Source organism: Fundulus heteroclitus, chromosome 18 (assembly GCF_011125445.2).
Source record: "Fundulus heteroclitus isolate FHET01 chromosome 18, MU-UCD_Fhet_4.1, whole genome shotgun sequence".
NCBI classification, from domain to species: Eukaryota; Metazoa; Chordata; class Actinopteri; order Cyprinodontiformes; family Fundulidae; genus Fundulus; species Fundulus heteroclitus.
The window spans coordinates 13194411-13218440 of record NC_046378.1 but is presented as its reverse complement, the minus strand read 5'-3'; the positions used below and the strand labels follow the sequence as shown (position 1 = coordinate 13218440).

Below are 24030 nucleotides of genomic sequence, written 5' to 3'. Positions count from 1 at the left end.
TCAATAGTGAGGCTGACGTTTTGAACAGAAGGGAGGAGGGATTTTGGACCCGTGACAAGGAGTTATGTTTTATTGCTGTTGAGTTTTAGAAAATGATTGTCCATCCAGGTTTTAATGTTGGAGAAGCAGTGAGTGATAGTGGAGGGAATGACTGAGTTAATTGATTTTATGGAAATGTAAAGTTGAGTGTCATTAGCAAAACAGTGAAAATTGAGTCCATGATGGCGAATTATCTGGGGTAAAATGTAAATAATGAAGAGGAGGGGGCCCAACACCCAACCTTGGGGGACACCATGAGTGACAGAGGTATGGAATATAACGTTGTTAATGGAAACAAATGGTAACATCGGAGAAATAAGAGGTGAACCAAAGGAGTGCCGGTCTGGAGATGTCAATGGACTGAAGATGGTGGACAAGGATGGTGTGGTTTATTGTATCGAAAGCGGTGGAGAGGTCAAGCAGAAGAAGGATGGATATGGAACCACAGTCAGCGGTGAGGGGGAGGTCATTGGTGACTTTGAGCAGAGCAGTTTCTGTGCTGTGGTGGGTGCAGAATCCAGACTGAAAAGTTTTACACAGCTGAGAGGTGTGAAGATGTTGGTTGAGTTGGGAGATGACTAAGCGTTCCAGGATTTTTGAGTGTAACAGAAGATTTGCAATAGGTCTAAAGTTGACAATGTGATCAGGATTGAGGCCAGGTTTTTTCAGAAGGGGTGTAATGGTGGCAAGTTTCAATGGAGATGGGTGATAAGTGATAACCTGACAACAGCCAGATGCATGTCTCGCTCCGCCTAGCTCCACTCACATACATCTGGGACACCGCCATAGGAATTGCATTTATTGAAGGCTGGGGCTTATCAAAAATTCTTGAATATGATTGGATAAGCCACTTGTCTGTCATCTTTATCGACATGCTATTTCAACCACTCACACCGAAGCTAACCCGTGACGCTGACGAGAGCGACGCAGAAAAAAAAAATCCGGTCGGGAGAAGGGCGAAAACATGGTTTCCACCAACAAAAGGCTTCAGAGCCGTTCTCTGATGTTCTTTTAATGAAACAATATCAGGTAGATTGGACAACACAGAAGAAATAGCAGCATCAATGCTAACGCTTGCTTCCTCGATGCGAGCCGCCATTGTTGTTGGAATCTCACGGTCGCTTCTCCAATACGTCACATCCAGTAAACACCCGCCCTGCGTCCTGATTGGCCAGACCATAAATTTGGTTGGGGAAATCACTTTCAATGGGCGATGTCCCAGATGTATGTGAGTGGAGCTAGGCGGAGCGAGACATGCATCTGGCTGTTGTCAGGTTAGATAAGTGAAGCGTTTATAATGAGTTATGAGAGGGACTAGGGTGAGAATACAGGTTTTAAGGAGGGGAGACAGATTGAGGTTAAGATGAAAAGATGAGAATTTCATGTTTATGAGAAGTTTGTTGTGTCTGAGAGGGACAGGGGAGAGAAGAATTGAAGCTAAAGGCTGTAAGAGGGGAAACTATAGGTACCAGTGGTGAAGCAGAGGAGGTGGATGTCAGCAAGCTGTGAATGGTTTGGATTTTTGTATGAAAAGATGTCAGGAAGTTATTGCACTTTACTATTGTAAATGTGGAGGTAATGTTATCTTGTGGTGAGTTTTGTAAATATAGAAAATACAGTGTGGGGGTTTGAGGAATTGGAATCGTTAAGGTCTCAGTAGAATTTGGAGCAGGCAGATTTGAGTGCTGATGTGTAAGTGTTGACGGAATGTTTATAAGCTTGGGCATGGACAGTGAGACTATTTTTTTATAGAGACGCTCACATTTTCTGTGATTCTTTTTGAGTTTGTGGAGTTCAGGGGTGTACCATGGCTGAAGTAGAAAACGAGACTGTAGCTGTTTTAAGAGGGGCTAAATGATTAAGCCAGGAGGAGAGAGTGTGGTTGTAAAGATTGACCAGGTCAGTGATAGTGGAATCAGAGAGAAAAGAGGAGCTAGATATTGCAGTGGATAAAGAGGAAGAGAGTGCGTCGGGAGAGGGTGACTTCAGGTTCTGGTAAGTTATTGTCCGTGTGTGTTTGGCGGGGGGAGTGGGGATGGTAATGTCCAAGGTAATTGCCAGATGGTCAGAAATTGTGAGGTTAATAAGTGACAGGTTATTAATGGCGACAGACAGTTGAACGAACGAGGTCCAATATGCATCCGTGTGTATGAGTGGGTGAAGTGACGTGCTGTGTGAGCTGGAGACAGATGTTCAAGAAGTCAAATGTTAATTTGGCTGAGGGGGAGTCGATGTAGATGTTATGCCGGTGTCCAAGGGACAGAGAGCTGCGTTCAGTCCAGAATGATGGAATAGAGTTTTCAGTGGAGAAGTTGTGGAGAAGTTTACGTCCAAAGCCACGGTGGATGTAGAGGTGTAGGCGGAGTAGAGAGAGTTGTTTCAGAGTTGTTGTGATGTCCAGTAAGAGAAGTATGTGGTGGTTGAGACCGATAAGCTGTGCACAGGTGTATCGAAAAGCCATGGTCGGGGCCGGAGATGACAGTGGCTGTAGAGAGGTGATCAGAGAAGCCACAAATAGCAGTCACATCACTGCCAGGCTGTCCCAGGGCGCACACCAGCCAGTGACCAGACTGTAGTCCGCTACTTGAACTGAAAACAATACCGCAAGCTAGCTTGATGATGGTCACAGCAGGATGATGAAAGACCGTGACAAGCAATAAGTAGGCAACCAAAGCAGAGCACAGTCCACAGTCCAGCAGGTGATCAAAGCAGAGCACAATGTTATGCCAGAAACCTGTTTGATTATGAGTATTATTATTAATCATAATTTGCTATTATAATTTTAATAATAGATTATTCAAACTCAAATGTTAGCTATAACAAATGTAATTCAAATGGTTGTGATCCAAGGGCTACAAGCCTGTAATGACTAACACTAACAATGCATTTATTAATTAGCTGTTATGAACTTATTTATGCTGGAAAGGTATGATCTGATCGGTTTTGACCGATCGGACTTATCCAGCAAACGCTGATAACACAAATAATAACTGCAATTGAAGTTTTAAACCTTGCTTCTTTATCACAAACCAATGAAAATGTCTCAGTTGATTTCAGTTAACTCAAAAAGAGGTAATTCTGTACTCTTAGAGACCATATAACTTCTGGATCAAAATAAACTCAAACAATTACTATTCCACATGTTATTATTTATTAAACCAAAACAATTCCCTGTTACAGTGATTATTCTAATTCAATAAAACTAGGAAACACTACTCGCTACTAAAAATAAAAATGCAAAAGAAAATAAATAAAAATAAAACAAGTTAAAATGGATAAAATGAGAGGTAGCAAATTGTTAGTTCAACTCACACTTGTGTAAACATCACATTCAAGACGTTGGCACTTTGACTTAGCAGCACTGAAAGACAAAAAAGCTTTGAGAAAAAAGACCTGCTAGATGGAAGATGCCTTATATTCAACAACAATCTAAGCCGACAGCTTAGGGCTACTTTGCCCTTTTCAAAGATGGCGACTATGACGACATATGAGCTACGATCTTGTGTGATGCGTGAGGAGGAGGTCTTAGTGACGTATTCAGCGTACACGCTAGTGTGGGGCGAGCTTTGGCCAAGAGGCGGTCTTACTCCTGAACAATTATTTCAAAGAAAGTGCGCAAAACTGGAAAAGGTACACAAAGAGATCAAAAGGAAAAAGTGAAGATCGGCTCTCAGCCGAGCCAAGGTGTAACCAACCAAACACAGCAGAATCACTTATTACATGCACAATATCAGAAATATCCAGCACAGCTAAACAACTCCGTCTCAGAGTAAGAAAAGTACTTCTTGATTCTGAGATCGACTAACTCGGAAATACATGCATTAGTGACCATATTTAAAAAAAATGTGGCATTAAGATCGTTTTTTTAAGGAGTTAAAATTGTCCCTCGGCGACCGCTAGGCTGAAAATCCACAATTTGGGTCACGTGGTGCGATGACGTAGTTCGTAGATGTAGCTCAGGCTACGCTACAGAGAGTACAATGGAGCACCATGACAAGTTCAGATGGCGATTCACAAAGTGATGATTTTAACACGAAAGACAGCGACAGCGTCTATTACGACTCGGGTAAGTCTGAGAAAAACATTTTAGGAGAATAAACAAAATGGGTTGCTGGTGTATAATTTGAATCGGGGCTTATTATCGCGGTTCTGGCTACCAGTTCAGATGTAAACACGGAAACAACTCATCGAAGCTCGATTGCCTGGCATCGTTTATGATGGCTGAAATCCGTCAAAACAGCACATAAAAGAAAAAGATGTACATTCAGCACAAACCACAGTGTCCCAGCATTATGTGTTCCCGGAATTTTACTTAATAATCCGTACGTGAGCGCTCTGAGAGCGAACACGCATTTATCTGTTGCGCCATGGCGCTCATATTCTCTGAGGGGGATGGGGGTTCTCAACCGAAAGGGCTGTGGGTCTATCCCCACCATGGCTCAGGGTTCTGCGGGGTAGCAGCGCCGTGCTGAGAGGTAGTCTGGAGAACACGTAGCTTCACAGTAGGCTGCTGTGACGACAGCGAGATTTCTCCGCTCCACTGCGCGATGAGTGAGGAGGAGATAAGGAGACATCCAGAGATCTCGGTGGGCTCTGATTGAGCGCAGGAAGCTTCTCTGGGCTCAGGCTGGAGTGGGAGAAAAACTCCGCTCAGGACTCGTGAGGCAACGCTGCATCTGAAATGAAAGTTTAGGGGCTACCGGCTACTTGGCGATTCCATTCAGCGAGGATTTTCTCACCTCCGGTGTTGTGCAAAATTCAGTTTATGTTTTGTGTTATTTTAAACGCCAAGATAATCGGTCTTTTTCCAACTTTTGTCACTTAAGCCTGACAAATAAAAGTAAGTCACCAAACACAGTATTCCAACACGTAGTGTGTATTTATGATTTCCCATTGCTGAAATAAGAGGATGGAAACTGGCTGATGGCAGGGCACAAAAATTAAGACTTCCTGAAAAGACGAGAGTGTAGACTTCCTGATAAATCCTGTTGTAATGTAAAATATGACAGATTACTGGATTAAGGGAATTTCTAGTATACTACATGATATCACACATACAAGTTTTTGAGAATTTGGAAACAGTTGCTCTTTATTTCCCAAAGTTATAGAAGGAGGAGAGGAGAGAATCGATATTTCAGCTGCCTGAAGACAGCATTTATTTATTTTTATTTTACAATTTTGTAAACAACAGCTGCCGATTAAACTGAATGTTACAATCTTGACATGATTATATGAGTTGTTTTACCGAGAAACCGATCAGAAGCGCAGTGAAACCCCGCCTCTCTGGCTGCAGCGCTCCTGACACAAAGGGGAACAGATTTTCACAGGGGAGCTGAATTTCACTGGGACTTTTTGGGTTCGGAAATGTGTGTAGGGAGACATTATCCTTGTTGGTATTCGACCAGCCATAAGCCACACACTTTTTAGCCATGTTTAATCCGTCTATTTGTGTTTGAGAAAGCAAGTTTGAAACCAGGAAGTATCTTGTTACCATGTCAACAGATCAACGCTTGCCTACGAATTACGTCATCGGTCACGCAACATTTCTTTATGAGCCTTGAGCTAAAAAGCCTTAAAAATCCACTTTTTCATGAATTTTTTTAATTTTTTTTTTCCTCGGGAACTTTCTAACATATAGCAAGTTGTATGATCTCAGAATCAAGAAGTACTTTAAGCATTAAAGTAATTCCTAATAGGTTCTGCCCAGGCACAAAATATTACCTTATGGGTGAAAAAGAGAAATAAAAGGAAATCCTTTCTTTACTCTGACGTTGCTCTGTTGGAATGTCCCGGTTCATGGTCTCTCGGTGTCCTGAGATCGCGTTCTGAGTGGCAGAAGGAGCGGAGGGAAGCCACACAGTCTCTGGGCTTTCAGACGCTTTGTTCGGTCAAAACAAAAGCGGAGTCCGACCATCACTGGGATATAAGCGGCTCTCAGTCTCTCTGATCGAAGTGAATCCAAAGTACTTTTAAAGTCAACCTCCTGCATAGGCAAGCAAGGATAAGTTTGACGCGGAAGTTCTCGGTCAAGCGAGAAATCGAAACACGTGCCACGTGGGGAATCCTATGGGAGAAAACAGCTGTGTGCGTCTCCACAGTCTGGCGGAGCGCCAGCAAGGAAGGGAGAAAAGAGCGCCTTTAGATCGTATCATAGCGATGTTATCTCGTTGCTAGGGACGGTGTTAGGATGACCATAATGCATGATGGGAGTCAGTGGCCATTTTGACCATATTGCATGCTGGGAGCCGTAATTTGTCTTCTTCTGTGCCGTGTAGTTTGAATGTGAGCTCTGGATTTTGTCACTTTATAAAACGGTATTACAACATTCCAGAAATAGTGTGTAGTTTGATTGCGCCAGCCTCCTCTCACCACTGGAAGCCAAACTTATTGTTCCCATGGGGGTGAGTCATGCTTGCAATAACAGTATTGTAAAATAGGGACAATTGGACCTAGAGACCACCACCCCTGCTTAACGAAAGGTGGTTTTCCTTCATAAAAATGGTTGCCTTTATTCCTCTTTCAAACCTGTGTTCCTCTCTATCAAGGATGAGAACATCTTCATCCCTAAAAAGAGTTCCCACTGGCCTTGAGATGAGGTTAAATTGATGATGCTGCTCTTCTGTGCTGGGCTTTCCTTTTGGCCAATGGGTTTTATATTGCCGATTTATAACTGGTCAGAATTCTCCTGGCACTTAACAGCATTCACAATGTTGCTCTGCTTGTGCTTGGGGACTAGACCTTTGAGATGAACCAGTCTCTGTTGTAATATGTTTTGGAGTTTGAAAGCCACTGGGATATCATGTTTAGAAGATAAATATCTGAGTTTCTGAAACTCCCGCAGCATAGGGAATGATTACTGGTATGGGTCTGGGTTTAGGGCCCTCCTTTTCACCTCATGGCTGGAGTGGACAAGAAACCCGTTTAGGTTTCTTGTCTGCTTTGCGGAAAGCCCAGTTTGGATAACCGCATTGCTCTAAGGCCTGTCTTGTGTGAGACTTCTCCTTCTTCCTGGCTCCTGAGTTTGTGAGGACGTTGTCTGCTCTGTAAAACAGCATCCTGATGACTCCTAACATGCTCCAGTGTGTGATGGGAGTCAAACTGCAAGTACTGGTCTGTGTGGGTAGGTTTGCAGTACACATCAGTTTCTAATTGTAACAGTCCAGGAAAACCAACCTGTCATTTTTTTTTACATCCTCTCATTTGAACTTTATCATTCATCCACAGAGTTGATGTGATCAGTGAACTCAGTTTTGCTTAGTTTACCTACAATGCTAGGTAAACTAAGAGAAAGTCTAAGAGAATAAATGAAACGTTTCAACAATGAAGAACCCGTCCAGAGGACCTGTACAATGTCTTTTTTTTTGTGTGTGTTTTTTTTTTACCTGGATTATTGAGATACATTAGGACATTTAAAAAAGGATGGTTATCTTTGCATTTTGCACTTTTTTACAACTTAAAATACTAAACTGATTACTTTCTTATTTTTTCAGTTCAAACGCAAGGTACGGTCCAGCACTGGTGGTAAGAAGAATGGATAATATTGTTCATCACCTTATCTTGATTAATTTTATATGTTGTACACCAGGTCAAGAAGGAGGAATTAGGTCCTATTTATCAATATGAGCAACTTCACAAGATATACAAATAAACAAAACAAATCATTTATATACACCAACTTAGGTGTTCTGAAAAATAATGGGCACACTTGAATTGAAACAAAAATGTGCTTGACTTGATGATTTTGGACATGCAGTAATGCATTAAGTAATGAGTGATTCAAACTAATTTTATCTGTGAATTAAACTTCTGCATGCCAATATAAGATTACATATGATGCTTAAAATAAACTCACATAATTGTTTAAGTTGCTTAAGTTTCTTCCTCTTATGAAAACCTTTTGTCTCAGCACAGACTCACCCCCACACCCCCACCCTCAGTCCATATCCTCTCTCAGCTGTGTTGTTTGTGTGTGTGATGGGACTCTGCACCAATCTCTCCTCTGCAGTCGAGTGTTTCTGGCTCCCTTCCCACAGCTGCTGCACCACTCCATAGGCCTGCATCTCTGCACCACACACTCAGATACACACCCTTCTGTTTGCCACATCTCCACCTACTCAATATATTTATATTTAGTTTACACATGGACACATACACTCAGATGTGTTGGGTCAGAGCATCGCCTACTTCAAGAGCTCTCTAACTCACAAATACCGATGCATACACCCCTCTCTCTAGGTCTGCGTCGTCAGCAGTGAGCTCACCTCTCTAAGTGTGCTATGTCAATGTCATAGCCTGTATGTACACACACCTCACAGTGATGCATTAAAGCAAACACATCAGTGAATCGCACACAGTGCAGCACTGCAAACATATGTGCCCTTGTTGCAGTCAGTTTAGCTCAGCTATACAGCGTGAGAAACCTTTTAGTTCAGACTTGTGCTCCAGCTGACTCAGCAGTCATGAGGCTAGTAAAAGCGGGAGGCAAATGCAGAGACTGCCTAACAGATGAAATACTGCAGTGAAGCACCCTCATGTGGCTCCTCCCTCCCCCTGCCTCTCCCTTTTTACTCTCCCAACTTTGTTCACCTTCCTTGCCTCGTCTCACCTCTTTCCTGAAAGCTCCACTTTGTAGCCCCCCACCCCCTCACCCCAGACCCAGCACCCCCAGTCCATTAGCATCTCAACTTTCCATAACTCCCCACATTTGGTTAGCTTTTTCTTTCCCTAAGTGTTCAATTGTATTAGAGGAACGGTCTGTAACATTTTGTTCCCTTTTTAATCAGAATTCTCAAAATAATTTTCACTGTAAAGGATTACACCGGTGATGATGTGTGTTTTAGTGTGAGAGAAACGATTTTAAGAAGGCTCTTCTCTGTATCCCCTATAGCTGGGAAAGGTTACAGCTTGGACAATAAAACACCTTATGGTGTCTCTGGACTTTTTGGTACAAGGACACAGAAAATAATCCGATCCCAAACCAGCATTAGTATATAATGAACATGGAAGCTGAACTAATTTGTCTACTTCTCTGACCCAACCACAGCTCATTTTGTGGAAAGCACAGTTTATCTCTTCAGGTCATGTTAGCTATACTCAACTCAGCTTAACTGAACTCTATGCTCAGGAGGTTCACTTCCAATTCATGCATCCATGTATCTCTCAAATTATGAAGAGAGTTATCCACCAGGTTTATCATTAATAAACTTCTTTGAAAAAACCCTTCAAGCTGGGACTTAAATGCCTTTTGGTTGTCTTTGTTTTCTGTCACAATCACTGTGGCAGAGTGTAAAAGTAAACAAGCTGCTATTACGCCTCCAAGACAACTATCAAGGTTCTTACATCCGCATAGCTGCTAATCTATGGAAGTGTAAACTGGCTTTGCAGCCCTCAAGATGTGATGTAGTGATGACGGATGGTCTGCATAAATAGCTGTCTGGCATATTTGAGGCAACTATACACCACAACTGCTGCAGTATGGCACATCATTTTTCAACATTTGCCTGCACTGGGTTGCACACACATTTTTTATACATACATCATACATTATATATATATATATATATATATATATATATATATATATATATATATATATATATATATATATATATAATGTGTGTGGGGTTTAATTACCTCACCTATCTCATGTCGCATAGGTTTCCAGAATGTTCATAAGCAATGGGATACCAGCTTCAGGATTTCCCATGGCTACAAGAATATCATCTGCATATAGCCATATTTTATTTTCCACATTCCCTATTGTCACCCCCTGTAAACCTGTCTCCTCCATGATAACCTGAGCCAGAGGGTCAATAAAAAGATTAAAGAGTAAAGCTTAAAGGACACTCCTGCTGACACCCTCTTTGGAATGTTATTTGATTTGAAAGCTTCCCATTAATTTTTCTTCTTGCTGTTGGTGAAGAGTAGATTGATTTTATACACTAAATAAATACATCATAGAACCCAAATCTCTTCATTACTTGAAAAAGAAACTCCCACCCTACTGTATCATATGCCTTCTCAGTATCTAGGCTGAGAAGGATCGCAGTTCTATTTTATTTAATCATATAATCAATAATATTAATGGCCCTTCTTATGTTATCATGTGGGCTGCACAGTAGCGCAGTGCCATGCAGCCTGAAGGTCCTGGGTTCAAGTCCTATCCTATCTGCATGGAGTTTGCATGTTCTCCCTGTGCATGCATGGGTTCTCTCCAGGTACTCCGGCTTCCTCCCACAGTCCAAAAACATGACTGTTAGGTTCATTGGCCTCTCTAAATTCTCCTTAGGTGTGAGTGTGTGTGAGACTGGTTGTTTGTCCTGTTTGTCTCTGTGTTGCCCTGCGATAGACTGGCAACCTGTCCAGGGTGTACCCCGCCTCTCGCTCATTGACAGCTGGAGATAGGCACCAGCACCCCTCACAACCCACAAGGGATAGACATGTTAGAAAATTTATGGATGGATGTTATCATGTGTTTGTCTTTTATCTAATATTGCTGCATATAATTTGTAATCTGTATTTAAAAAAAACGAACTGGTCTTTATCCTTTAGGGTCTGTTTTATCTTTACCCACTTTGGTGGGGAAGATCTCCACCTTTCAGAGAGTAGTTGAGTGAGATCTTTAATAAGGGGAAACAGATTCCCTTGTGTACTTATACCATTCCAGGGGGAATCCATCACAGCCCGGAGACTTATTGGCTCTAAGGTTGAGATCCCAGAATTATCTCTCCGTGGCTCCAATTTTAATTTTTCCTGTAAATCTGAGTTTTTTGCTTTTATCTTCTTCAGAGTAGTACATTTAGCTATAATTTTACCCCTAATGTATGCTTTTGCTGCATCCCATAGAATTGTTGGACTAACTGTCCAATTATCAGTAAGTTCTAAATAGGTTTTCAATTTTTTAACCATTTTTGTTTTAAATGAGGTACTGCTTAATACGGAGGCTTAATTAATCCTGTATTAAGCCTCCGTAGCGTGTTTTTGGGTTTTTTGATTAAAGTAATCTTCATAGTTAACCCAGAATAATCAGAAATATCTATCTGTCCTTTTGTACTTTTTGTCTCTCACTCTATGAAGATCCTTGCTAAATGTAAAGAAATATTCAATTCTAGAGTAGGTATTATGCCTACCTGAAGAGCTTTAAAAGTCAGCACCAAGATTTTAAAATTCAAGTGAAAAATCACTGGGAGCCAATGGAGGGATTTTAAAATCGGCCAAATATAAGCCCTTCTGTTGGTGCGGGTCAGCACTCTAGCCACTGTATTTTGAATCTGTTGCAGACAAGACAGCTCCTTTTTGTTAAAACAAGAACAAAATAGTCCAAATGAGATGACACAAAAGCACGAATGATCAACTCTAGATCATCTTTGGAAACAAATTTTCTAAGTTTCGATATATTTTTGATCTGAAAAAAAATTCCTAGTGAGTTGCTTTGAATGATGCTCAAGTGACACCTCTCTATCAAAAATCACCCCCACATTTCTAAAACTTGATTTAGCCGATGAGCTTAGGTCACCCAAACACTGGTTGATTCCTAGAATGATATGTTTAGGACCACTTTAGTCTTATTGGAGTTTAACTGCAGAGATTTGCATCAAGCCACTATTTAATTTTCACATGGCAGTTCTTTAAAGAGTCCAATTTATGGATCTCAGTGGACTTAAAGGAGCAATACAGCTGAATATTGTTTGGAAAAAGGTGATAAGAAATACCAGTAAACTCCTAAAAAATATTACCCAGGGGAAAACCATATAGGAGAAAAACAATAGGTCCCAACACAACCCTGGGGCACTGCACAAAACAATTCTGCAGTCAGAAATGAACTGGTTAGCCGGGACACTAAAACACCTACCGGCCAAATATGACAAGAACCATGTTAATAAGGATCCTGTCACACCAGCCAGATCTCACAGTCTTCCTAGCAAGACTTCATGAATGAAAAAGTCAAATGCTGAAGATAGAGCCAGCAGGACCAAAACCCAGCATCATTGAATCTTTTTTTCATGACTGGTAATGTTAAAAATATTAGAAGACTAGTGTCTTGTGTACACGGCTGTTGCTGTTTCTATTCCCACTGCTGGTTTCTGATGCCACTCTGGATTGTTCCACTAACTTCTCCTAATGGGATGCACCTGTTACTGCCCTGATTATTGCATCAGCTTCACCTGTGGTTGGCACTATTTAAACCAGCCATCTCCTGCGCTGTGATGCCTGATACTCGAAAAGCGCTGTGTGAGTAGACCATCCAGCATTCCCAGCATGCCTTACTGTGTTTGCCTTGCCCTTGTCAGACTCCCCTGTGGTTTTCAGTTTCTGGACACAGACCGTTGCCTGTTGCCTGTCTCTGCATCTCAGCCCACCCCGCCTGTACTTCTGTCTGTTGGATAACTTTGGATTCTTGGACCTGGAATTGGACTTTAGATACGTTCACTCTGTGTTATGTGAATTATCGGGTCCAATTCCTATCATTACAGTAGAATCTGGCCATTAATATGGACCCAATCGCAACACCTGAGTGGAGTTCAGGTGTAGACCTGGCTATTTCTGGTTTAGAGGAGTGCATGAATGAAATAATCAGCCTTCAGCATAATGTTGTCATAACTCCTAAAAGCGCAGCCAGTAATTCAGACTGCTGCTTATGCTATCTCCTGCTCCTGCCCGTGAGCCTAAGTTAACACCTCCAGAATTGTTCACGGCGGAAGCTGACCAATGTCGCTCTTTCTTAACCCAATGTTAGATACAGTTTGAGCTGCAGCCTTCTTCCTTTTCTGTAGAATGCTCAAAAGTCATTTATCTGTTGTCTGGCAAGACCAAGTCTTGGGGAAACGCTGAGTGGCAACGTAAATCTCGATGCTGCAGTTCTTATCAAGCCTTCTCTGAAGAACGGATTTGGGTGTTCGACCTGGTACTACCTGATTGAGAAGCTGCTAGAGCTCTGGTCATTGGCCTGCCCTTCTGTCAAATCTTGAGCAGTTAAATTATGAATTTCCACACAATAGTGGCGGAGATGGAATGAAGAGGCTTTAATGGATGCCTTCATGGCAGGGCCGGATGAGAGAATAAAAGACAAGCTTGCTACTCGTTACCTACCTGATTCCTTTAAGGAGCTGGAGGATATGGCTGTCTCCGATTGGCTTAGAGACGAAGAGAGAGGGAGTTCAATGCCAAAAGATATTCTCCTTACAGAAGGTCCGTGTTTCCAGTGTCATCTTAACCTGCCACAAAAGAACCGGCAGAGGAGGAATCCGCTGAGGAGCCAATGCAGCTTGGTCAGAGTTGTCTGTCTTCTGAGGAGAAGGATCGCCGCAAGAGACTTTGACTCTGTATTTATTGTGGAGGGCACTATCGCGATTTATCCGCAATTACAGTCAAATTGCCACACCTCGCCATCCACTCACCTCTATCAACTCAAGATTTGTCTGGTCTGAGGCGGGTGATCGGGCTTTCAAGTGACTGAAGGACCTGTTCACACCTGCTCCTGTCCTTTGTTCTTGAGATCCATAGAAGCAGTTCATCATCGTCTGTCTTCTGAGGAGAAGGATCGGTGAAAGAGACTTTGACTCTGTATTTATTGTGGAGGAAATGGGCATTACATCGCAGCCTGCCCATTAAAAGACCAGGCTCAGTAATAAAATGGAGGCTACTACTGAGCCAATGCAGCACTCAGACCTCCTCCAGTGATTCAACATTTCCGGCAATCATTCAGCTACGAGGACGTTCTTTTCCTGTGTCTGTATTTATTGACTCTGGTGCTTACACATAATTCATTGATGAATCTTTTGCGCTCAGTTTGGGCATTCAGTTGGTCCCTGCAGAGACCAAATGTAAAGTTTTAGCTTTAGATGGTCACATTCTTAACCAGTCACGTTCTGAAACTGCACTTGTCCAATTCTGCATTGGGGGCAACCATCTTGAGAATTTGTGTTTTACTGTCATTAAGTCTCCTGATCTCCCTGTTTTTCTATGGGCTACCTGGTTATCAAGACACAATCCACATAACAACTGGAGATTCAACGATGGTCTGCTTAGCTGCATATCTAACTAAGGCAGAGGCTAACACCATATGTAAGGACAATATTGAAGAAACCTATCCAGATCTTTCCAAAGTTCTGGTGATTATTTGGATCTGAAAAAAAGATTTCAATGAATATAAAGCCACTGCTTTAGCACCTCACCATCCTTACGACTGCCCCATTGACTAGCTTGACTACGCCACATAGAGGAGGACTCTATCCTCTAGCAACCCCAGAATATGAGGCCATGAAGAGATAATTTGAGGAGGCATTAAGAGCAGGAATCATCCGACTATCCTCGTCTCCTGCAGGGGCAGGTTCTTCACGAGCTTCCTGGGTTATATCGTCTTCCCAAATAAGATTTCTATGGACCCAGCTAATGTTTCGGCAGTTTGTGACTGGCCCACTCCTTCCAACCATGAGCAGTTACAGAGGTTTCTGGGGTTTGCCTAATTCTATCACGATTTATCCGCAATTACAGCCAAATTGTCGCACCTCTCCATGCACTCACCTCTATAAACTCAAGATTTGTCTGGTCCGAGGCAGCTGATCAGGCTTTCAAGTGACTCAAGGACCAGTTCACATCTGCTCCTGTCCGTTGTTCTCGAGATCCATCGAAATAGTTCATCGTGGAGGTGGATGCATCCAATACTGCTGTTGGGGCCATTTTCAGCCAAAGAGGTGAAGACAATTAAATTCATCCATGTGCTTTCTTTTCCAAATCCTTAGCAGCAACGGAATGGAATTATGATGTCGGATATCGGGAACTCCTAGCTGTGAAACTTGCCCTTCAGGAGTCACGACATTAGCTTGAGGGAACAAAGGAACCTTTTATTGTTTGGACGGATCACAAAAATCTGGAGTATTTCAAAAAAAAAAACAAGAGATTGAATCTTCGCCAAGTTCCAAGGGCCATGTTCTTTTCCAGATTCTGCTTCACTCTCTCCTTCAGACCAGGATCAAGAAATACTAAACTGGATGCCCTGTCTAGGATTAAGGAGACCCAGAGGGAGGAGGACAACAGTGAACCAGGAGGTTTCACCCTCCCTGAGTCTGTCCAGTTGGTGCCCTGTAGAACTGAGGTGGAGCAAAGAGTCCACGATTCACTTCAAGCTATCCCTATCCCAGAGTTCTGTCCTATGGATAGACTGTTCCTAATCATTTGGTCTCTCAAGTACTCCACATCTGCCACAATTCACTGCTCACTTGCCATCCAGGACTAAAGACGACAATGGAGGTCGTTTCATCCCAGTTTTGGAGGGGAATATGGCCAACGATGTGAAGGAGCATGTTTCTACATCCTCGACATGCAATTTTTCTAAGACCATAGAAAGACCTCCCTCGGCGTGTCTGCTCCCTTTGCCAATTCCGTCACGTCCAAGGTCCCACGTCTCGATGGACTTTATTACTGGTTTACCTGTACCTGCTGAGTACACTGCCATTCAAACCATTGTTGACAGATTCTCCAAGATGGTCCATCTGGGGCCAGTTCTTCGTACGTCGCTTACTCAGTTAGCTGAATTTGATTGTTGACGATTTGGCATGATCTTGGATCGTTTGTTGCTGTCATAGCAACATGTGGGCAAACTTAAGCCTGCTCGCAAACAATACAGTATAATGATTAAAGGCTACCATTTTGTAAAATATTCTTGTACTTCACTTTTACTTGTCCCCATGTTCTAGTGGGTCCCATGGAGGCTCTGACATAAAAGAATAAAACGTGAAATTATTAAAATGCAAAAATACATACTGTAGAAAGTGATAGAAACATCTACCATGGATAGTACTTGCGCATTTAATTTGTCTGCTACTTTTTGCCAGCCCTCTCTCCTGGCTTTAGCAGACTTTGAGGTGTTCCTTGTTGTTTTATTTAATACTTCATTTTTGTCATTTTAGTAGTTTTAGAAATACACATACATACATACATACATACATACATACATACATACATACATTGATTGAACAATTGGACCCCCTCCAACAAGAATTACAGAGCAACTAGTTTGACAGGAGCAGGTGAATATTAATCAAAAAAAGGAAAAGTAATTATATGACATACAGTTGGTGTCAAGTTCTGATGAATGTTCCATTTTTCCAGTATTTATTGTATTTACAAGTGGCAAGTCTTAATGAAACAGTCATGTATTGTGTGAATTTCCTCAATTATGTCCTTCCAGTCCAAACATGATGGTGGTTCCGCATCAAGCCACCTGCGAGTTATAGCTTTCTTTGCACCTGCTATTAATATTAGTAGGAGATATTTATCAGACTTCCTCAGCTCATGGGGTAAACTACCCAGGAAAACCGTAGTAAAATCACAGCGAAAATGTAAGTCCATTTTAGTATTGATTTCTTTTATCACTCCTGACCAGTAGGATGTGATCTTAGTACATTCCCAGAAGACATGAAAATGTCCTGCAGACACATTCCCACAGTTCCTCCAACATTTTGCCCTCTCAGTGTTGTTACAATGTTTACTTTTAATGTTAGGTGTAACAGCATGTCCAGGAAAATTCCCTCCATAGGTCAAAATATGACGTGTGGATCACAGAATTACAAATATTTAACCAAACATCATCAGTTATTGTTATTTTAGCTTCTTTTTCCCATTTAACCTTAAGATATGTTGTATTACATTTTCTCTCTGTTTGTAGACATGAGTATAGTTTGGATATTGTTTATTGTGGGAAGTCGTCCGTTGCTGGAATCTTATAAGATTTGAAGTATACCTGTCTCGTCCTCCTCCAAAAAATGTTATTGTAATGGTATCTTAGCGCAAGGTATCTAAAGAAATCACATTTTTTCAGGTTATAGTTATCTTGAAGTTGTTTAAAATTCTTTAATTCACTATTGCTTGGAATATTCCAGTAACCTTTTTTGTGACTACTGTGTAAATCCCCTGTCGTTTTAATTAATGACTCAAATTCGGCATAACCTTCCTTTAAAAGCTCATGTTCTGCTTGGGATAAAAACTGTGCGCGTTCTTTGGCCATGCTGAACAGCCAATAGCGTTGCTGATCATTGTTTCTACAATCAATACATTTCCCCTTTTAAACCGACGCATGAACGTGCAGTCATCTCAGATAACTCAATCCAGCGATACTAATCATAAACAACAGTTGTGTTCGAAGAACCCAATTAGCCGGATCATGATTAGCCCGATGAAATCACCTTGGATGTCTCATTTAATGTCGGATATTTTAAACAACATATGAAGAACGGGCCCCTGGTCCGTTTCTAAATTTCCATCATCCAAAGTATTGAGGGAGATTCTGCCCTAAGAGGTTTTTCGTTTACATGGTCTTCCTGTTGACGTTGTGTCTGACCGTGGTCCCCAATTCACCCCCAGACTGATGGCCAGATGGAGCAAGTTAACCAAAAGGTAGAGACTAAGATCAGATCCTCTGTGCGCAAGAACCAGAGGAATGGGTTCAGAACCTTCCATGGGTGGAACATACGATCAATTCCTCACCTTTGTCAGTGTTTTACATAGTTTTTGGCTACCAACCTCCGGTTTTCTTCATGCAAGAGAGAGAGGTCAAGGTTCCTTCAGCTCATACTGCTGCTTTACGGTGTCAATGTGCCTGGAGAAAGGCGCAACATGTTATGTCTAAGATGACCCATTGCTACGTCAGAGCTGCTAATCGCTGTAGAATACCTGCTCCAGCCTATATTTCCCGGCAGAAGGTCTGGCTCTCGACCAAGGATCTACCTCTACAGATTGACTGCAAGAAAGTGGCTCCCAGGTGTATTGGTCCATTTCCAATCTCAAAGATTATCAACTCTGTTGCGGTATGTCTTCTGCTACCTATGAGGATTAACCCTACGTTCCATGTCTCTAGAACCGAGCCTTTTGTCCAGTTACGGTTTGAGCTTGCCTCTGGCACCCCTCCACCCACCCGACTTCTGGATGGGGAACCTGTTTACACTATCCGACGCATTATGAGGTCTAGGCGCAGAGATCGTGGCATCCAGTATCTGGTGGACTGGGAGGGTTATGGTCCTGAAGAGAGGTCATGGCTTCATGGTCAATTCATTATCGACAAATCTTTGATTCAGGAGTTTCATTGTTCCCACACTGATCAACCCAGAGTTCCGTCAGGTGCCTGGCCTTGAGGAGGGGGTACTGTCATGTACACAGCTGCTGCTGTGTTTCTATTCCTGTTGCTAGTTTCTGATGCCATGCTGGATTGTTCCACTAAGTTCTCCTACTGGGATGCACCTGTTACTGCACTAATTATTGCATCAGCTTCACCTGTGGGTGGCACTATTTAAGCTAGCCTTCTCCTGTGCTCTGATGCCAGATTCTCGAAAACCGCAGTGTGTTTGACTTTAGAGCGTATTTTGGATTTCTGCTTGTTGCCTTGCCCTTGTCTGACTCTCCTGTAGTTCTCAGTTTCTGGACATAGACCCTTGTCTGTCTCTGCCTCTCAGCCCAGTCCGTCTGTACTTCTGTCTGTTGGATAACTATGGATTGTTGGACCTGGAATTTGAATTTTGGTTACAGCCTGCTGGATTTCCCAAATTGTGCCTCTGCCTATCCCCAATCCCTTGTGTATGACCCTGGACTGTGTTACAATTCCCGCGCATCGCCTGACCCCTTCTGGAGGGAACATTCCTCATTGAATTCAGCGCCTATCATGGATCCAAATAAGGGCTGCCAGTCCCGTTTCCAGAAGTTTCCCACTCTGGCTGCACCTACTACCCGAATAAACTTTTTAAACGTTCACTCTGTGTTGTGTGAATTACCGGGTCCAATTCCTGATATCATCATTACATAGTGGGTTCAAACAAACCGCTTCTTAAGATTGAAATAAATATTCTTTTTTTGTGCTTGAGTTGCTTTTTAAAAAGAATGGCAACTAACATAAGTGATCGAAACGTGCTTAATTTGTGAAAGTTACTCTGACCAAAGAACTTACTGTAGATATATGCCTGTATGTGTATGTGTGCCTGTCAATTTTTGAGGAAGTGCTTTAATTCAGCACCAAAAATACTCAACTCTCATCTGTGCAGGCCTTATCGTACAGTTAGCAAAATCACCTCCTGTCTGCGTGAGTTGTGGCAGTAACATATAGGCTTAAAATGTGGTCATAAATCAACAGCAAAGTTGACCTTCTAATAGGTAGCTAAACTCCATCAGTCACAGATTTCTCAGTTTTACTTGCTGCAATCAAAACTACCTTTGGAAGATAATACAGCACCATGGTGTGTCTTTTAATCTTTGGTCTCAAATAATTTATGTTTCAGACTGCTGGGGAATTCTTGTTAGTGGCCACTGCTTTGGAGAAAACTCATACAGCATCTTACATCATGTGGCATCAGGAGGGCAGTGCAACTCATTGCAAAAAAAACAACAAAGGAAAAAAAACTCATGGTGATTCATGGGGAGTGTGTGACAGAGAGTTTATCTTTAGAGTTTCATCATTGTATAAATTTAACAAAGAATAATTTAAATCTAAAAACACTTTAACGTGGCAAAATTATGTTGGTAAGGTCTGCATTACACTGTATGATACTGCTATAACTACAACTAAGCCAGAGAGAAGGCCACATTTGATGCTAACCTCATTTATAGTTGCACAGGACTTAGAGAGATCAGAAGTCAATGAGCAGTCAAGTGTGTGTGCTTTTTAGAGTAGCTTAATGTCATTCTGTTGGCCTGGCCTCCATGCTGCTTTCAAACATGTGACATTAATAACTACAAGAAACAGCATTTTTTTTTTAAATAAACCTCCACAAGTTACACCATGCACTTCCTGCATCACTCAAGCCCCCCTGTCTGATGCAACATCCTCCACTTCCAGGTATGATGAAGCACGTCCTGCCAAAAATACCTCACTAGTCTGGGTAACAACTGCAACAAAAGCTTGCATGACCTTTAAAAAGTACACAGTTCCCAATGATTTTATGCAATCATCTGTTATGAATCTTTAATGACTGTGCCAGTCTCTTTGTGCTGCTGCCCTCTAGTGCATTGTCAATGGAACTGTGACTCTGCAGCTGCTGAACCAAGGTTAAGATGACGACAACGAAAATATTAAACCCACACAGCTGCCATAATACATTTGCTAAAATTCAAGACTTTGTTGATTTCTTTCTGCAGGTTATACTGAAACTGATGTTGCATTGTTTTCTCCATTTGAATTAAATGCCATGCCTGAATTACTAAGAAATACCCTGAATAATTAAAGTGATGTGTGCGTTTATTGAATATGAATAGAAAAAAGTGTTTCTTGTTAAGTGAAAGCTGCCTTCTTTTCGTTGAAAATGCTGTAAGCTCCTTGGGTATTTCTCAGAACAGCTTCTGTCGTTGTGAAACACAGGTTTCTCAAACAAAAAGAGCCATTTGAGTCAGACCCACTAAAAACAAAAGATCCTGCAATATTTGGATTGTGACGTTGCGTCTGTGACTGTCCCATCTCAAAGCCTGTCACTCTCTATGGAGTTAGACAGAAAACAGATTGTTTTCTTGAGTCAAAAAATATTTTTGACATTAACTTTTGGAATGCATGGGTTGCAGATTACTATTGCTACAGGAAAAAGGGTGCAGTGAGCACTTTCAATTTTAGGATCATCTTTGCAAGAAACACTGCTCTGCTCCATGGAAGTAACAGGTGGGGATTTCTGTTTACCCACCAAAAACAAGTTGAATTTAAGAAAAGGAACATGTCTGAGGGACTATGACATAACACAGTTTATCCCACAGCTACAAGTGTTTGAGCAGGGAGTTGGTCAAGAAACAAGACAAACATAGTTGTTTATGGGCATGCAGTTCATCAGGTAAGAAAATGGTTTTATTACCAGATGGTTTTAATGTCTTCAGCCCATACCGCTCATGTCCACAGATTGTGTTAAATCAATAACAGCTCTCCAACAACCCTTGGATCATGCTAATAAGCTTGAGTTGTGACTTACTGTATTTGTTTCTACATCTCAGCAAAAAGTAATTTCTCCTCACTTTATGCTAATGGTTATGCTGACTTCTTCCTCCACACAGGGTCAGTTGCCACACAAACCACTTTATAAGTTCACATTCAAGATGGAGCATTTGCCATCACTACTTTGACTTGGGTGAAGTGATACATGTGAGAATTGGTCTCTCTTCTGCAACTTTTTTCTGTCCTTTTTAGCTGTTTTTTTCTTTTATAGTTTCTTTTTAGATATCAAAGGAATATAACTTGTTTTGAGCGACAAGCCTGAACACAACTGAAACGGGAAAGTTACAACGCGATAATAAATGGTTATACAATAAATTTGGTTCAAAAAATGCAGTTGTCCTCTGATGTGGAACCAGGGAGTGAAGGAGAGGCTGTATTAGAAAAATAACGTGGCAAACAGTTTAAAGCTGGTGGTGGGCTGATAACGGTACTGTTGGACTCCTTAAAAAATCTGGGTAGGGTTCTGCGTTGGTATGGCCCTGGATATAAATATAATAAAATTAAGTGTCTTGTTACAATGTAGCAATCCATTGGACATCAATGGATGCAAAATCCTCATCACTGAAATAACAGATTCACAGGGATCTTTTATTATGAAACGATACTACACTGATATGTATTTGAATGCCGTGCGTTATTTTCGCGTATATAGGCAATGCAACATTAGGACACATGTAGATTCGTTCAGATAAAACTGATGCGTCTGGACCCCGAGTGGACCTGCTAATTTAAGCAATGTATTGTGTGTGTGTGTGTGTGGGGGGGGGGGGGGATATTTGGCCTTATCAATTAATGAAATAACATGGCTTCATTCGGTTACATTGTCTCGGGTTAAATCGACCCCCACCCCATCCATCTATCCATCTGTTGTCCCTGCATATTCTGTTGTGACACACTCGCGCAGGTATCGGGGGGGACAAACAAAAAAATAAATAAAGAAAACATTTATCACACCGTCGTGCTGGCTGATTGATCTGCGCATAGCCAGGATCAGGATGTTAGAGGATTTTGGATGTTTTGCGTCTTACCAGAAAGCGAGAGCAGCAGCAGCAGCGCGCTCACCAGCTGAACGCCAGACCTCCTCTCCTGCTCGGGCGAAGACATTTTCCTATCCTTCCCCTAAAGTCCTACTCTCAGAAAATCAATAATTAAACAGAACTTGATATACCACCAAGATTGTTCTTGGCACGTGCGCTCAAATGCAGAAAAAAAACCCAGTAATTTTATTTTTCGAAGCAGGACATGGCTGGCAATGTCTGTAGCCTTGTAAGGGTTGATCTTATGGTTGTCGGTCCGTTGGCTGACGGAGAGCAGGAGGGAGACCATAAAAAGACGATTTTAAGATGGAGGATGTCTCCTCCTCCTGGAGGTTGAAAATACATGTTTTGAAAAACTGCCGGTATGCCGTTGCGCGACAAAAGAGAAAAATATGAAAATAAATATTTTTTGTGATTGTAACATTACATATTTCCCTTGGCTTTTCTGGAGCTCTGTGTGACACAATACATCTGCTGTTAAAGCACATGATGGCAAATGTTTGTCAAACAAACATCAACGTATTTTATTGACATTTCACAATTAAAACATTAACTTTAATTTAGCTTATTATTTATGTTCTGGTCTTACGGCTTAGACAAAGCAGCATGGATAGCAGGCACGTGCACAAACCATTTTGGGGTGGCTGGTGCCCAAGCTAAAAATGGGCACCCGCCTCCAGAATTATTTATAAGAAGAAGAAAAAAAAGACACAGGAGGATATATTTATTTTACATATTTTATTTTGTTAACTCTATAGATACACATCTAATCAAAGAGGATAATCAAATTGTTTACATATATAAATAACATACAAAAAGATAGAATAAGGACATACTGTGAATGCTTCTTAACAAGAGAGCAATATATTAAATATCCATCAAATTATTTTGTCACCTAAAACTTATCAAAGCTCTGTTCTTAATGAATTAAATAAAAGGCACCAAATTTACCTCTTAACTGTCTCAGGGAGACTGGGGTAGAAATTAAAATCCCCACAGCAGCGGGATGCGTAACAGAAATCAGTTTGCTCCACCTGCCGTGCGTCCTTGTGGATAAAAGCTGTTTTTCTGTTACATGTTTATTCTTCCTCTACTATATTTCAATCATGGTCCCTCTGGAAATTACCTTTCATTAGAGCCACTACTGATGTCTCTATGTAGAAAGTAAACAGGAGTTACAGCCTTTTGAAGTCAGCATTTCGGCACAGTTTGGATGCTTCAGCTACATGACTAAGAAAAAAATAAAAAAACGAGAACGTAAAAATGCATAATTTATGTGTGTTCCAACTTCAATAACCAAACACTGGTTACATTACAACAAATTGGATGGCTCATTAAAAAAACAAAAAACAAAAACTTAAGCGTTACCTTTACAAATACACCAAGCTTTTGCATCTACTCCAAAAGGGTACAGGAAAAGCATCCAATGCTTATGCTTTCTTAGGCGTTTTTGTCATTTTGGGTATGACAGCTAACAGGATTAAGCTCAACATTTCTCCAGGAATTCTTAATTTCTTTAAATCATAGAGCAGGGGCCTTCTTTTGAAATTGCTGAAGAGTGCTCTTTCTCTCAACTGAGCCTTAAATATCATAACACAGCTTTTGTTGTTGTTCTTTGCATTTTATTTATCAAACAAAGTTCTTGTCATATAAAAATATTAAATTTGACTTCGCTATTCATCCCCAAGAAACCACAGATTTGCAAATGGAGGAAGAGCGCAATAATGCTAAGCACCGACTTTTGCCACTTAATATGCTACAGTGACATTATCAACAACTTAAATTACAGCGGCTAGCAGTGGGGGAAAAATGTTTTACAGATTTTTTCGTGGTTTGGCTGGCAGACTCCCTCATATTGATTGGAGTCCGCTAATAGCAAACCAATGTCATATCTCATGTCTCACTGTATGAAAATGCAAGTGTTTTCAGCAGCTGTGATGCCTAAATGCCTACATATGGAAACGTTAGGCCACTAGCCGTGAAATGCTGAGTACTGTGGCT

The 24030-nt window shown here is 41.5% G+C and overlaps 1 protein-coding gene across 1 annotated transcript in view; it reads right to left on the bottom strand.

Annotated features, from left to right (window-relative positions):
* Positions 1-22289, bottom strand: part of scn2b (sodium channel, voltage-gated, type II, beta) — a 31193-nt gene extending 8904 nt beyond the window's left edge. The window contains exon 1 of the mRNA XM_012859418.3: positions 22021-22289. Coding sequence (XP_012714872.1) covers positions 22021-22096 — 76 coding nt within the window. The 5' untranslated portion in view covers positions 22097-22289. The remainder of the gene's footprint in view (positions 1-22020) is intronic.
* Between the last annotated feature and the right edge of the window lie 1741 nt (positions 22290-24030).